This window comes from Narcine bancroftii, chromosome 1 (assembly GCF_036971445.1).
Source record: "Narcine bancroftii isolate sNarBan1 chromosome 1, sNarBan1.hap1, whole genome shotgun sequence".
Taxonomy (NCBI): Eukaryota; Metazoa; Chordata; class Chondrichthyes; order Torpediniformes; family Narcinidae; genus Narcine; species Narcine bancroftii.
In genome coordinates, this window is record NC_091469.1 from 436,252,629 (window position 1) to 436,269,406 (window position 16,778).

The 16,778-nt window shown below is 39.3% G+C and overlaps 1 protein-coding gene across 2 annotated transcripts in view; it reads right to left on the bottom strand.

Annotated features, from left to right (window-relative positions):
- The window catches only part of itga8 (integrin, alpha 8), a 284,139-nt gene that overhangs the window by 154,100 nt on the left and 113,261 nt on the right, over positions 1–16,778 (bottom strand). For both annotated transcript variants that reach the window (XM_069914329.1, XM_069914330.1), the window contains exon 14: positions 3,602–3,647. In XM_069914329.1, coding sequence (XP_069770430.1) covers positions 3,602–3,647 — 46 coding nt within the window. The remainder of the gene's footprint in view (positions 1–3,601; positions 3,648–16,778) is intronic.

The window sequence follows — 16,778 nt, forward strand, 5'->3', positions numbered from 1 at the left end:
AACTATTTTCAGATTAAAATGCTGTCATAATGAAAACCCGAAGGTAATTTAGGCATTGCTGGTGAAGAATCAAGGTAATTGAAGATATTTTTCCTGCTCATATTCAATGGTTGTTGGATGTGATGGCATGTCTGACTTTAGAAAAAAAATTAGGTGTTCTACTACTGCAATGGATCTTAACTTCCTTTCTCTTTGGGGTCTTTTTCTTAATTACTTTCAAAACTTGTAGATTTTTTTTAAGACCCCATAGTTATTATTAGTAGTGGGTTCCTTAACTTGGCCAGCAACCCTCATGGGATGGGGTTTGATTCTTAGTTTAGAAATATGTTTTTTTTCTTTACTTTTTTTCTAATTAATAACATGGGTTCAACATGTACCTTGTTCATTTTTATTTGATACTTGTAAAGATGTAGGTCAGTGAGGTTAGGTGGGAGAAGGTGTTTGTCATGGACTAGAAGGGCCAAGTTGGCCTGTTTCTATGCTGTAATTGTTATATGATTACTTTTATGTTCCTATGTATTTTTCATATATTAAAACCAATAAAAAGATTGAAAAATAACCATTTTAAATGAAGACAATCCACGAGCAAGAACACTTTGATTATTTAGGAAACAGGAAATAGAAAGGGTTTATGAGAATTATATGGTAGCCAGGAAGGAGCTTAAGAAAGGACTTTGGAGAGCTCAAAGGGGGCATGAGAAAGCCTTTTCAAATAGGATTAAGGAAAACCCAAGGCATTCTATGCGTATGTGAGGAACAGAAGGATGATGAGAATGAAGATGGGGCCGCTTAAGGATAAAGGAAGCCACATATGCTTGGAGGCAGAGAAGGTTGGGAGGCCCTAAATGAATACTTTGCTTCAGTATTCACCAGAGAAAAGGACCTTGATCAGGGTGAGGTAGGAATAGAACAGGCTTGAATGCTGAATGATGTTGAGATTAAAGAAAAGGAAGTGTTGGATCTTTTTAAAAACATTGAGATTGATAAGTCCCCAGGGCTGGAAGGAAGATACCCCAGATTGCTGTGGGAAGGGAGGGAAGAGATAGCTGGAGCATTGGCTTTATGTGCTCCTTGGCCACAGGGGAGGTGCCGGAACATTGGAGAATGGCAAATGTGGCCCGCTTGAAAACTAAAAGGTAATAGGGAGAATCCTGGGAATTATAGACTGGTGAGTCTTACATCAGTGGTGTGCAAACTATTGGAGAAGATTCTTAAGGATAGGATTTATGAGCATTTGGAGAAGTACTCAAGGATAGTCAACATGGTTTTGTGAAGTGAAGGCTATACCTCTTGAGCTGAATTGAGTTTTTTTCAGGAGGTAACAAAATATGAAAGTAGGGCAGTAGATGTGGTCTATATAGATTTTTGTAAGGAATTTGACAAGGTCCTCCATGAAAGACTCGATCAGTAAGTCGTGAGGTATGAGATCTATGGAACCTTGGCTGATTGGATTAAAAATTGGCTTGCATGTAGAAAGCAGAGAGTAGTAATGGATGGAAAGTATTCTGCCTCAAGGTCAATGACTACTAGTTTTCCTCAGGAATCTGTTGTGGGTCCCATGCTCTTTGTGATTTTCATAAATGACCTAGATCAGTCATTCGCAAAGTGGGTAGTGCCACCCACTGTGGGCAGTGGAAAGATCCAAGGGGGTGGTGAGGACAAAAGGGGGGGGTCCAAGCATTTGTTTGTATCTTGGGATGTGGTCTGGACACATGCCAGCCAGATCAGACAACAGACCCCGTGGGGACTGGTGATCATTGCATTTTCATGTCTGCAAGGGCCAAAGCTCTAGGTTTGTAAGCATTGCAAATTATCTTCAGCAGCGGTTGGTGACTGGCTGGGACAGGACCGCTCAGGTTGACGACCGACCGCTCGGTAAGATGACAGGCCAGGACGGGGCCACTCGGGACGGGATTGCTCGGGATTGCAACCGACCACCCAGGATGGTGACTGCCCGGGCCAGAATTGCTGGGATGGTGACTGCCGGGATGGTGACTTCCTGGAATGGTGACTGCCCAGGATGGGACTGCTGTGATGTTATATAAGTTATACCTGTATTTGCGTATGTATTTACTGTAACTTCTAAGTAGTAGTTCTTAAGTATTTGAATTTTTAGTTTCACATTCGTACTTGTATTATTGGGCCATGTTCATTTCCTTGTAATTGCGTTGCTATTATATTTCCTTATGCTTTTTCTGCTGCATTTTGCTGTGACTCCATGATTGTTAAAAAGAACTTATATTTTTTGTTGCAGAATAAAACATGGCCACAGCAAAAAAAAAGGTAGACAATATAGTTAAAAACTGAGAAGACAATGTAGTTACAGGTGAGATGTACATTTTCTTGGTTTACTGTAAGTATTATTTGTGAAATACATACACTTGTTTATAGTGTTAGATTAGTTGTTGTTTTAAATTTGCATTAGACCTCATACCAAGAAAGAGAGTGTGTGTGTGTGTGTGTGTGTGTGTGTGTGCGCGCGCGCGCGCGTGTGCTAGGTATATGGCCTGGGAGCCAGGGGGGGGGCGGTAGCCCAACAAAGTTTGTGATCCACAGACCAAGGTGAAGAAGTGGAAGGATGGGTCAGTAGGTTTATGGATGATACAAAGGTTGGAGGGGTTGTGGATGGTGATGAAGGTTGTTATAGGTAACGAAAGGATATAGACCGGATTCAGAGATGGGTGGAAAAGTGGCAGATGGAGTTCAATCCGGATAAGTGTGAGGTGATGCATTTTGGAAGGTCAAACCCGAAGGCCGAAAACACGGTTAATGGTGGAGGAAAGAGGGCCCTTGGGGTCAAAATCCATTCATCTCTCATGGTGGTTACGCAGGTTGACAGGATAGTTAAGAAGGCCTATGGGATACTGGGCTTACAGTGGGATTACAGTAAGTAAAAGAGTAGGGAGGTCATGTTGCAACTCTAAAATCTCTGGTGAGACCACACTTAGAGTATTGTGATCAGTTCTCGTCACCTCATTGCAGGAAGGATATGGAAGATGCAGAGGAGATTTAAACAGGATGTTACCTGGATTAGAAAATAACCCTTATGAGGCAAGGTTAGCAGAGCTGGGACCTTTTTCTTTGTAGCGAAGAAGGATGAGAAGAGGCTTAATAGAGGTCAACAAGATTCTGAGAGGCATAGATAAGATGGTCAGCCAGCACTTTTCTCCTAAGGCAGGAATAACAATGCGTTGGGAGAAAAGTTTAGACGAGACATCAGGGGTACATTTTTTACACGAGTTGTGGGTGCCTGGAATGCCTTGCAATGGTGGTGGAAGCTGAATCATTCAGGGCATTTAAGAGACTCTTAGATTGGCATGTGGATGAAAGAAAAACAGAGGTTATGAGGTAGGAAGGGCTTAGACTTTTTGGTAGGAATATATAAGGTGAGCACAATATTGAGGGCCCAAGGGCCTGAACTGTTCTGTAATGTTCTATGTCCTATATCATCACCTGGTAAAAAGCAGCAAGGTTAAAATTAATGTTCTCAATGCAAGAAAGGGTTTAAAATCTAAACGTATAGCAGGCAAGCATGATGTATTAACAGATTAAATGATGATATATATATATATATATATATATATATATGGTTGTCACATACCTGTAAACTGCAACTTTACTTGCTCCAAAAGCACCAACTATCAAATCTGTAAACAGATAATACCTTAATAGTATTAGCAATAGTAACAATTGGGACTAACAAAAAATAATTTGGCAGCCTGTCCCTCTTGGACATTCAGTAAGTAGACTGATCCAGACAATTAAGGTACATGGAATCTATGGACTGTTGGTAGATTGGATTCAAAATTGGCTTGGGAATAGATGATAGAGGGTAGCCATTGAGAATAGGTAGTTATTTTTACTGTAGGTCTGTTCCACAGGGATCAGTGCTGGAACCTCTGTTGTTTGTGATATTTATAAATGATTTGGACAAAAATGCATGTTTACTGATTAATAAGTTTGCAGATGACACAACATTTGGAGAAATTGTGGATAATGAGGAAGATTGTTAAAGGTTACAGCAAGATTTAGATGATGGTGGTCAAGAAACTACAAACTCTGAGCCTCTGCACCCACCTCTGCAACTGGATCTTTGTCTTTCTCATCGGAAGACCATGGTCTGTACGAATTGGAAACAATGTCTCCTCACTGATTATCAACACAGGCACACCTCAAGGATGCATGCTTAGCCCATTGCTCTAGTCATTATACACTCATGACTGTGTGGGCAGCAATAATTCTAAAGCTATCAACAGAATTGCCGATGAGACTACAGTTGTCGGCGGAATCGCAAATGGCAATGAGAAAGCGTACAGGTGGTGTCACGCCAACAACCTTGCACTCAACTTTCGGGCCTGAACCCTTCTTCAAGGAATGAATGTCAGGACCACTGTGGGCCTCTATTAGTTTCCTCCAGCTTTGCCTTGCCTGAGCAGAGTTCACTGTCTCTTGTGCCCTAACACATCTGCTCAGGCTCCACCCACCCACCAGAACGGGTGTAATTTATTTGGGAGTAGGGTATCTAGCTGAGTTAAAAATTTATTGGAAGGGATAAAGCAGAGAAAAGACAGTTCCTCAGCAGGTAACAAAAATGGCCATTGGCTCTCCTACAGGATTAATTTCCACAATATGGACAATGATTAAATGTGCCACTCATTTGGCTGGAACTCTAAAGGGAATGGTGATGAAATTTGCAGATAACAGCAGGCAGTTCATGCCCACGAAAATCAAACTGCAAAATTCATAAAGACAAAATAGGGGAAGGAGTAAAAAGGGACCAGATGGAATTTGAATATTATAAATGCAAGATCTATGGGTTGGTGCCAAATGCAAGGAAGTTGCTTCTTTTCTAATTTCTTGAACTTTAATATTTGTTGTATTTCTAATGGAGATTAAGATAAGACTCTATAAACAGTGGTGAGTTTGTGAAATAAACTTGTGGTTGAAGCAGTAATTAGGGTAATATTAAAGATAAGATGTGATTGCTGCTTGAATTATAAGCACTCAAAATGATACATGAACAGGCAAATCGCTGTTAAGTCAACATTGACCATTTGGGACATACAGCCAAGCATGCACGACATTCATTATACAGGTGACCCTTGATGGGGAAGCCAGGGGTGGGTGTGAGTGTACAAATTCTATCACCAATGTGTCTATGTACAGATTGTAGTGTAGGATGACTGTGATTGGCTGAGAGCGTAGCCACGCCTACTGACAGGTCTTAAAGGATTGCTCCTAGCCAGACCAGGTCATTCTGGACTGGTTGACCTACTTGTGATATGCTCCAGTCTTTTAGTTAATAAAAGCCTTATTTTGGATCAACAAAACTTTGGTTCTTTCAACACACTCTACAGTGGGAGATTGCTTTCCTTGCAAAAAGTCTGCACTGCCACTTTCTATAACGCCAAACCACATCTCCTGCATATGCAATAAGAAAAGCAATTTGAAAAAAAGTGTGCTTATTTATTTCCTTTAATTCACATAATTTCTGTAAGAGCAAATATTATTCTATATCTGAAATTTCTGGGTTGAGATTTGTAAATTCTATAAGGGTATCTGTGCCTCCTGAGGGCAGAGTGCACTGGTGTCTATCCTCCAGCACCCAGGTGTGCGGGTGGTGCCTCGATTCTATTTCTATCTATTCCTCGATTGCAAGAGAAGCACTTGTTTTGGCTTCTCTTCACCTTCATTCATTCTGTCCCCACTGTTGGGGCCTTTTCCTGTTTCTCGTTTATATGTCAGCCCTTGGCAGCACCACCTTCCACATCCACTTACCCAACATTTATCTTCAAGTCCCTCCAATGCTTCTACCAACACAATGCTCATCTGGCCTTCTGGACAGGTAATGTAAAACTTTTCTTCACCAAATATAGCAGGGGATGAGGCTGAATTGATTGATTTTGGACTGTTTTTCCTCATGACCAACTGCATTCTTGTCCTTGGCCATGGGCCTAAGGATGAAGAAGATAACTACTTAACCTGACCCACCTTTTGAACCCTTTCACTTCAGATCATTTGTCTCTAAAACCTTTACCTATCTCTTTGATACCTGAAAATACAAGTAATCCATTGGTTGGCCTCCTGACCAATTAAGCCCTGTAAACTTGAGCTTGGATGCCAATTTTGAACCTGCATCATTCCACCATCCCCATGATCACTGACCTACATTGCTCTTGGTCTAGGAATGCCTCAATTCATAACCATTCCACCACTCCACCAATTCACCAATTCTTAACCATTCCACCATCCCAACATCCCCATAATCACTGACTTATATTGCTCTTGGTCTCGGAATACCTCAATTCTTAAAGTCACTCTTGTGACTTCATTTAAAACCATTTTAGTGCTATAGAAGGAGTGGTAGTTGGATTGTTCAGATTCGTACTGCATCAAACTTGAAATCCTCGCTGAATTTTGTGATACCAGTCTACTCATCATATTGTGAAGATCTGTTTATTTATTCCATTTATATCTATTCTCTTTTTTTCTCTTCCTGGTGCATTATGTGTTAACTATACTTAAATGTGCATTATGTATCTGGGAAACTGCAGCAAATAATACTTTCACTGCATCTGCACGTTGTACTAATGTATATGACAATAAACACTTAATTCATTCATTCAGTCAATCAATCAATCAAGCTGTGCTGCCAATGAGAAACCACCTATACCATCAGGAAGCATAGTGGTTAATTACTGAATTAGGAAGCCAAGTTCAGGGTTAATGATAAATAATGTCCATTTGTGCCATAAATTGCATTAAAACCTTATTTGAGAGGTCAAATAATGTTATTCAACTAAGATTAAGAAAAATTATCCTGAGGAAGTAGATAAATTAGAGAAAAAAATTATGATTTTGGAAAAGAAATTACAAAAAAAATCCACCTGGGAGAAAAAAGGTTAGAATTGATAAATAAAAAATGCATTATAATTTAATTCAGACTTATAGGACTGAGAAATTAATTGGTAGAACTAAACAAAAATATTATGAGTTGGGGAAGCAAGCGCATAAGATTTTGGTTTGGCAATTGAAAATGGAGAAAGCATTAAGGGTTATTAATGCTGTTAAAAAGAATTCAAAAATTACTTATAAACCACAGGATTCTTTTATAGAGTATTATACCAAACTATATTTATCTCAATCAATGAATAATAAAGAGATTAATGATTTTTCAATTATCATCTTTGAATTGCCAAGCTCAGAAAGATTTAGATTCCCCGTTTATGTTGAAAGAATTTATTAAAGCTTTAAATTCTATGCAAAATGAGAAATCTCTTGGAGAAGATGGATTATGTCTGAATTTTATTAAAAAATTAAACATTTATTGATGCCTTTATTAATCAAATGCTGTAATAATAGTAATACCTAAAAAGATAAATATTTATTAAAATCTGATTCTTATAGACCTATATCATTATTAAATGTTAATTATAAAATTGTTACTAAAATTTTGGCTAATCGAGAAAATGAAAATTTACCTGAGTTAGTCCATTTAGATCAGTCTGGATTTATTAAGAAAAGATATTCTGTTGATAATATAGCTAAATTAATCAGAATATCTCAGAGACATTCGTTTTATAATTTGATGCGGAAAAGGCTTTTGATAGATTAGAATGGAATTATTTATTTAAGTTTTACAAAAATTTCAATTTGGGTCAAAATTTATTAATTGGATTAAAGCTTTATATAGGAACCCTATGGCTAAAGTAGTTACTAATGAACAACTTTCTCCTTCTTTTCCATTAACACGATCGGCTAGGCAAGGCTGTCCTTCATCTCCTGCATTGTTTGTTTTAGCAATTGAACCATTGGCATAATCAATAAAACAAGATCTTGGTATTAAAGGAATTAAAGTGAATAAAGAGGAATATAAAATTAATTTGCAGATGATATATTGATTTATATAACAGATCCTGAGAATTCTTCAGTTTCTTTATATAAAAAATTACAAGATTATGGAGAAATATCTGGTTATAAAATTAATTGGGATAAAAGTGAAGTTATGCCGTTAGTAGAAAGAGATTATGATCGTTGTAAATGTGTAGCTCAATTTAGGTGGACAAATAATCCAATTAAATATTTAGTTATTAGAATTGATAGAAATTTAGAAAATTTGTGTAGGTTAAATTATGTTCCATTATTTAATCAAATTAAAGATGATTTAAATAGATGAAATGATTTACTTAGTACCTTAATAGGGAGAGTGAACTGTATAAAAAATGAATATTTTCCAAGGATTCAATTTTTGTTCAATCTATCCCTTCTTTATTACTCCCAATTTTTTAAAAAGACCTTAATTTAATTGTAAGAATATTTTTTAAGGAAGGAGAAAATGAATAGGGTGTCTTAGGAGAAAATTAACTTGGACATTTGAATTAGGTGGTTTACAACTTCTTCATTTTCAGAATTATTATAAAGCTGCACAATTGAAACTAATGTTTGATATCAATAAATCTTCTGTTTAGGCCAATATAACGCTGAACTTATTTATGAGTGGAATTCAAAATTGTTAGCTGGTATCGATCCACCAATTTTGAAACATTTAATTGAAATATGGAATAAAACTGATAATCAGATAGGTAGAAAAGGAAAGATCTCAGCGAAAATGCTTTATATCAGAATAAATTTTTCCCCTTTACTGTCAATAATCAGTTTTTGAAAATATGGAATCAAATGGGGATTTAAAAAATTTGAAGATTGTTTCGAAGCAGGGAAGTTTTTATCTTTTAATCGACTGAAGGAGAAGTTTCAAGTTCCTGATAATACTTTTTTTTGTTATTATCAGGTTAAAACTTTTTTGTTGGAGAAATAAGGCCGTAGTTTAAAATTACCTAGGCAATCTGCTTTAGAATTATTACTTACTAAGGAAGATTCAAATAAATTTATCTCTGAGATGTATAAGTTATTACAAAACAAAATGCCTAAACTGAATGTTCATAAATCAAGAATGAAATATGAATTTGATTTATGAAATCATCTTCTCATGAAGATGAAAATGTTTGGAGAAATTTATGCAAAGATTCTATGGCTAAGGTTATAAATGTAAGATATAGATTAGTACAATATAACTTTTTACATCAATTGTATTTAACTCCTCAAAAATTAAAGAAATGTGAATTAAGTTTTGGTGTGGACAAGAAATAGGTACTTTTTTTTCATTTGACTTGGACTTGTTCTAAGCTTAAGAATTTTTGGTTACAAGTTAAATCGTTTTTGGATTGAGTATTAAAAGTAAGTTTACTGCTTGATCCAATGTTATTTTTATTAGGGGACATTAAGTCGATGGCTTTAGGATTGAGATTGACTATGTACAAAATTGAATTTTTATGTTTGGCTTTGGCTGTTTCTAAAAAATATTTGGCTATTACATGGAAATCTGATTTGGTTTTAGGAATGCAAAGATGGCATATTGAAATGAAATCTGTATTCCTTTAGAAAAGATAATGTATAATGTGAGGGATAAATATCATTTTTTGTAAAAGTTGGAGCCCATATTTAAAATCTCTTGGTATTAAAATTTGATCTCCTGGTCCGCTCCGGTGGGTGTTTCAGTTTCCACAGCTAAAAAGTTCATTATTATTGTTTTTTGTGATGATCTCCTTCTTTCTTTCTTTGTAGGTGGGTAGGGGAGGAGGGAGGGTGTTAATGGGATGGACGAGGGAGGTTGGGGGAGGTGTTCATTTAATTATATAATGCTTGTATCGATATATTATAACTCATGTCATATGATTTAAAATTGTAAATAAAATATTTTAAAAATTTCACCACAAAGGCTTGGGAATTTTAACAGTTCATTGAAAATCTGAAATGAACAGCCTTATATCAGTAATGGCGACCATAAAACTGCAGGATTGTCAGGGAAAAAAAAAAATCTACCATCATTACATTTTGCCTTATGTGAGACCTGAGACCTCTTGCACTTTGATTTACTCATAATCTCACTCCTAATCATCAATACAGTTGCATCAATGGAATATCACAGCATAACAAGAAGCCACTAAGTGGACACTAGACTTGGATACCTAATTATTTGTACATCACAGAATCATTGAAATATATAGCACAGAAATTGATCCTTTTGGCTCACCCTAGTCCATGCAGCCGTGATGCCTATTTCAGGTATTGAGTATTCTCTCTCTTCTGAGCCACTTCTGTTCCAACCTTCCCTGCCCCTACTTTTGTCTCCTTTCCCAACCACTCCCATGCAGCCATCACCCATTCTTATTCCCCTTCCCATCTTGTTCTATCCTTTTTCAGCAACAGGATTACCCTGCCACCTCCCCCCCACCCCACTCCTCCATCTCCTCCACCCCGGCAATTGGTACCAGTTGTCCTTCACCTTTAGAACCATGGAACCATAAAGCATTACAGCACAGAAACAGACCCCTTTGGCCCTTCTAGTCTGTGCTGAACCATTTCTTTTGCCTAGTCCCACTGCCCCGCACCCAGTCATAGCCCTCCATACCTCCCCCATTCATGTACCTGACCAAATTCCTCTTAAATTCACCACTTCAACTGGGAGCTAGTTCCACACCCCCACCACTCTCTGTGTGAAGAAATTTTCCCCCTAAACCTTTCCCATTTCACCCTTAATCCATGTCCTCTGGTTTGTCTCATCTACCCTTAGTGGAAACAGCCCACCTACATTTACTCTGTTTATCCCCTCATAATTTTAATATTTCAAATCTCCCCTCAGTCTTCAGAGAATAAAGTCCTAACTTGTTTAACCTTTCCCTGTAACTCAGTTTAAACCTTACATATTATTTTTTTTAAATTTAGACACACAACATGGTGACAGGCCATTTCAGTCCACCAGTTTGCGCTGCCCAATTTACGCACATTTAACCTACACCCCCAATCCATCCAAATGCCTTTTAAATGTCCTTCCACTCTGCAAAGACCTCCTCACAAATATCTGGACCTTGTACCTAAATTGGGAGAGCTCTTCCACTACCCGATCAAGTAGCGATAAACAAAACAAAGCACCAAAAGCTGGAGATGCTCATGGAGAGAGACCAATCAAGTTCATGTTAGAGTTCAAGAACTTTTCATGAGAAGGCATAATCACGCTCACTGAACCTTATCTTCCAATCAAATTCCCAGACCCTGCCAGGCTACACTTGTCCATCTGGAAGATCCCATGCAACAATGGGGCAGCAGTGCACAACACCATTGGGAGGTATTAGGCCTGATCATTCATGGCATTGACGTCAGATCTCTCAGGTCTCATGGCACAAGGTCAAATCGGGCAATAGAAACTTCTGCTGATTACTAGCAATGCTTTCATTGCATGTTGAATGCTTGGAACCATTATGTACAAAAACACAAAATATACTCTCAATGGATGTATTCAATGTTAATCATCAAGTATAACTCAGTTGTATCACCATGAAACAAGCTGGTGTCATCTATCCTTGCTAATTCATTGATGGAATGTTAGAGTCAATGGCAACACTACCATCACTAGTTGTCCTTGAGAAGTCATACTGGCCTCTTTAAAAGCTTCAGTTTGTTTGGATAGAATATTTCAAGATTTTTATCAAACACAAAGGAACAAATATGTATTTTCAAGTCAGATGTTGTGTGGTTTGGATTGGGTTTTGTTATGACCTGCTGACCTATAACCTCAAATGTGGAGGTTGAGTTGTGAGGACTTTTGAAGAAGCATGGTGAGTTGCTGTAGTAATATTTTACACACCGCAGCCATGATACTCCACTGGCGGAGATAGGGAATATGCTGTTGAATAGGATTGAATGAAATGGGCTGCTTTATTCTGCATGGAGTCCAAGAGTGAGTCATAGAAAGCTTGGGTGGCATGGCTAGTGTAACGGCATTACAGTGCCAGCAACCTGGGTTCAAGACTGGTGTTGTCTGTAAGGAGCCTGTATGTTCTCTCCATGACCTGCGTGGGTTTTCCCCGGGTGCTCTGGTTTCCTCCCACTTTCCAAAAACATTTGGAGTCGGTAGGTTAATTGGATTGAATTGGGTGGCATGCGATTCAATGGCCACAATGCACTTCTACTGTATTGTATCATTAAATTTTAAAACTGTAAATACAGAACAGATTCAGGTCTTTCAGCTCATGCCAACCATCAGCTATATCAGCATGAATCCTATTTTTCTTCTCCCAGATTCACACCAACTCCCCTCTAGATTCTACCATTCATCTGTACATGGGGGGACATTTACAGTGGCCAGATAATCTCCTAACCTGCAAGTCTTTGTGATGTGTGTGAAAATCACAGCACCAAGAGGAAACTCATGTGGAGAATGTGCAAGCTACATATAGAGAGCAGTAGAGGTTGCGATTAAACCTGGATCTGGAGTTGTGAGTTAATAGCTCTATTAGCTGTGCCGCTGTGTTGATCCAATTGTTGATTGTTGCCAGTTACATTTATTGAGTCAAAATCTTGACTTGTAATTGGTGGAAAGACTTTGAAAGTGTTTCATTTCTTATCGAAGAACATGATCTTGTAGCCTTTGTGTAGTCCAATTAAGTTTCTGTCAGTGGTCACAACTATTTGTTGATGATAGATGGTTCAACAAGGGTATTGAACGTCAAGGGGAGATCATGAGCCTCTCATTTATGGAGGATGGGTCATACCCAGCACCTGTGGGGCATTATCACAAGATGGTGTTTATCAGCACAATAATGAATGTTATCCAGGGTCCGGGGTCAGGTTCTTTATCTTACACACCACCATGAATTGAAAATAGATTGCCAATCCTTATCACTGAGTCAACTCATGAATGCATGTGGGAACAACTTCACCAGGCGGACTGCAACGGTTCACTCACTGTTGGCTTGTAAATAGGGCAAATAGGGATGGCCACTGAAATGCTAGCCTGGGTGGTAACAGCAAATCACTGCAAATATATATATTTATATATAAAAAAGAATACTTTATATTGGATAATGAATGGAAAGAATTTTTTTGCAGGACTTACTCAAGCTGTTTAATTTTCTGACAGTATTTAGTCTGAATGCATCCTTGATGGCGCGAAAACTGAATATTAAAATTTGTTTGAGAAGGATGAAAAGGTACAAGTGTGATAATTTCTTCAAGGCAAATTCTGTTTTAATATGAGTTCTCTACACATTTTTTTTGTTTTGAGTGATGCTCATTATAAAACAGGGAAGTAATTCCTTAATGCCGCAGATGACAATCTATTTAACAGCATTCATTCTTCAAATCTCTTTTAACGTGATTGGATTTGGATAATTTAATTCTATGTCTGTTTCTTGCATCTGCTGTTCCATTACAATGCCATGAAAATCTGCTAATAAGAGAGTTAAACAATTTAAGAAAAATCCCTCGAGGCAATTTTTGTAACAGGATTACTTCTGTTCAGTGAGATTTTCACAGCAGGGAGGGAGAGGGGGAGGTGCAGGAAGAAAACAATACATCTAATTTGAGTAGTGTACTCAATTACTATAGTAAGAAGTCTGTAAAAGTAATCTACTGTGCCTGAATGCAATCTCATCTTTCTATTCCGTAATGACTTCTCATAAGTCTAATGTTTAAGTTCTGACTTCAATGCTTTAAAAATAGCATAATATGACCGGAATAAATTTTTAAGAGCTGAAGTCATGCTTGCCTCAGACATTACCATTTTACCAACAAATACAGGATATAAGCACTATATTTCGATAAAAATTTATTTGTAACCACAAATGAAAGGGTCATTTTTAGGAAACCTAAAAGCTTGGTGCAGAAATTAAGTTATTGACTTATCAAGTGTTTTTTTGTCTAAAAATACAAGAGACTGCAGTTGCTGGAATCTTGTGCAAAGAATAAGAAGCTGGGAAGGAGAAATAGCAAGCATAAGGAGGAGGATGGAAGGGATAGAGAGTGCATATTACTAGACATATGGGAGTAAAACATGAAAGTCTGCAGACACCATGATTGACGTAAAAACAATGCTGGAGAAACTCAGTGGGGTCAAACAGTGTACTTTATCAAGCAAAGATAAAGATACGGCACATAAACAATGTTCCGGGCTGAGCCCTTCATCAAGGTGATGAAGGGCTCAAGCTCGAAACATTATGCATCTTTGACTTTGCTAGATAAAATACACTGTTTGACCCACTGAGTTTCTCCAGCATTGTGTTTTAACTAGACAGGTGAGGCTAAGAGAGGTGAGGCAGGCAGGGAAGTAGGGCTGGAGACCACTGCTTGTGGAAGGAGGTGAATGAAAAGCAAGCACTGGAATGGGCAAGGCGGTATGATTTTTAATCCAACTACTTGTCAGGCTCTTGAACCTCCTGTGCTGCCCTAACTATAATTTACTCTGGGACCCCCAAAGATCTGTCTACATTATTGAAATATAATTTTTTTCTTGCTCTATCTGCAACTGTGAACATTTATCTGTCTATACTTTTATATTTATTATCTCTTTTCCTACCTTAGCAGTTGTGGTAACTTAATATACGTCATTGCCATCGATGCACATTATTCTTGGGTGCAGTTTGTAAGAACTTTGGTGGATTTACACATTATATTTACAGTACAACTCTGATGATCTGAAATCGGATTATCTGAAATGATGTCATTTTGCCTCAGAAGAATTTTGGATAAATGAGGATGTCCAAACCAATCAGAAATCCTCCATTATCTGAAATTTTTTCAGAGCCAAACTGATGTCACAGGTTGAAAAAATTTTGTAATTTTGGAAAAACCTCTCAGTAGAGTTTCAAGTTTTTGATGTTGGATTGATCTTACAGTATTTTGTTCAGGTTATTTTTGGAGAAAATTAAATATTTCATGCTTTAAAAGCCCTCCCTTGTTGTTTGTTGTTGTTTAAACATTGTTACAAGTGATTTGCTGTTGCTACTGGGCTGTTTTTAAAAAAAAAGACCAGTTTCCCAAAAATAATCATTTTGTAGTGGACCACAAACTGAGTCGCAACCCAGCTCACAAAATGGCCAGCGATTGTGGCGATCACAAGGGCCCCAAGGGACTAATGGCCGTCTTCCCCTGTGACCTCCCACACGGTGGGAATCAGCGGGCAACAGTGGGAATGCCGGCCAGTCAGAGGCCAGCACTGCAATGATGTCATTCGTGTCATCAGAGGCAGGGAGTAAATATAAACAGAGCTGGCAGAGCAATAAATCAGTCTTTGACCTCGCCTCAACGGTGTGTGTGTGTCGTTCTTACTCCACACTTCATGTAGCGCGCACACTACATTAGTGACCCCGATAGGTCCAACTGGCTGTTGGACCCGAAAATAACAGATCAAGCAGCTCTCCACGTGGTCTCACTAAAGCTGCTAACATTCTGGGCGTCACAGCCACATGTGAAGTTTGAACAGGCCGAGGCCCAGTTCCACCTTCGACAGATGAACGCCAAAGACAACCGCTACTATTACATGGTGAGCTCAGTCGACCAGGACACGGCAGCGAGGGTTGTCGATTTCCTACGGCAGCTTCCGGAGGAAGGCAAATTGGTGTCCTCAAAGAGCTACTAACCCACACTTTGGACTATCACGGTGCGAGTGCGCTTCCCGTTTGCTGCACAAGGACGGTTTGGGAGACAGGGCCCCATCCACCCTCATAAGCAAGATGCTTGCACTTGCCAAGGGGCACAACCCTTGCCTGGTCTTTGAGCAGATTTTCCTGGAGCAGCTGCCAAAGGATATCTGATGCTTGCTCTTTGTCGAGGACTTCAGTGACCTGAGGAAAGTCGCAACCTGGGCGGACGTGCTCTGGAGAGCAAAGAAAGAAAGCAGTGCCTCAGTGGAATGAATAGCCAAGCCCCAACTTCAGCTGGCAACAAGGCCACAGCAGAGAGAGAGGCAAGTGGACTCCGCTACCCAGCCACATTGTTATTACCATCAACGATGGGATGCGGGACCCCATCAATGCTGCCAACCCTGTGTGTTTATGGGAAATGCCATGGCCAACCATCGTCAATAGCTGCTTTGGCCAACATCATAGGCTCCTTCACATGTGGGATTCTCTGTTTGGAAGGCCATTCCTCATGGACACCTGTGCCCACACCTATGACAGCTGGAACACCAAACCAGACCCAGCACTGAGGACAGCGAACAGCACCTCTGTACGAATTTACGGTACCTGCACTGTGCCCCTATGATTTGCTGGCGACCGGTTCATGTGGACTTTCATAATTGCAGCAGTGGTGCAATCACTCCTGGGAGCTGATTTTTTGTATGCTCACACCTGCTGGTAGATTTAAAAGGGTGGCATTTGGTACATTCCAGAACTTTTCAAATGATGCTGCTGGGGGAAGCCAAACAACCGGCCCCCCCACCTTTACTCCGTCATGCTGTTCGAGAACACCTACACAGACATCCTGGCAGAGTTCCCTGCAATCATGGCACACAATTCTCCTCCACGGAACCAAAGCATTGGGTAAGGCAGCACATCCTCACTGAGGGGGCCCCCTGCTCCATTAAAGGGCTTGCCACTTTCCCCTGAAAAACTTGCCCTCACCAAAGAGGAAATTGGAAGAGTTAGGGATAGTGTGGCTGTTGGACAGCCCCTGGGCCTCCCCCCTGCACATGGTCCTGAAGGCAGCAGGAGGGTGGAAGCCCTGTGGTGATTACGGACACCTCAGCGATGCCACCACACCAGACAGATACCCCATACCCCATTTCCAAGACTTTACCACCAACTTAAAAGGGGCACGGGTGTTTTCAAAGTTTGATTTAATCAGGGGTTATCTTCAAATTCCAGTGCACCCCAAGGACATGCCCAAAGCTGCCATAATCACCCCCTTCAGCCTGTTCGAATTCATGAGGATGCCCTTCAGGC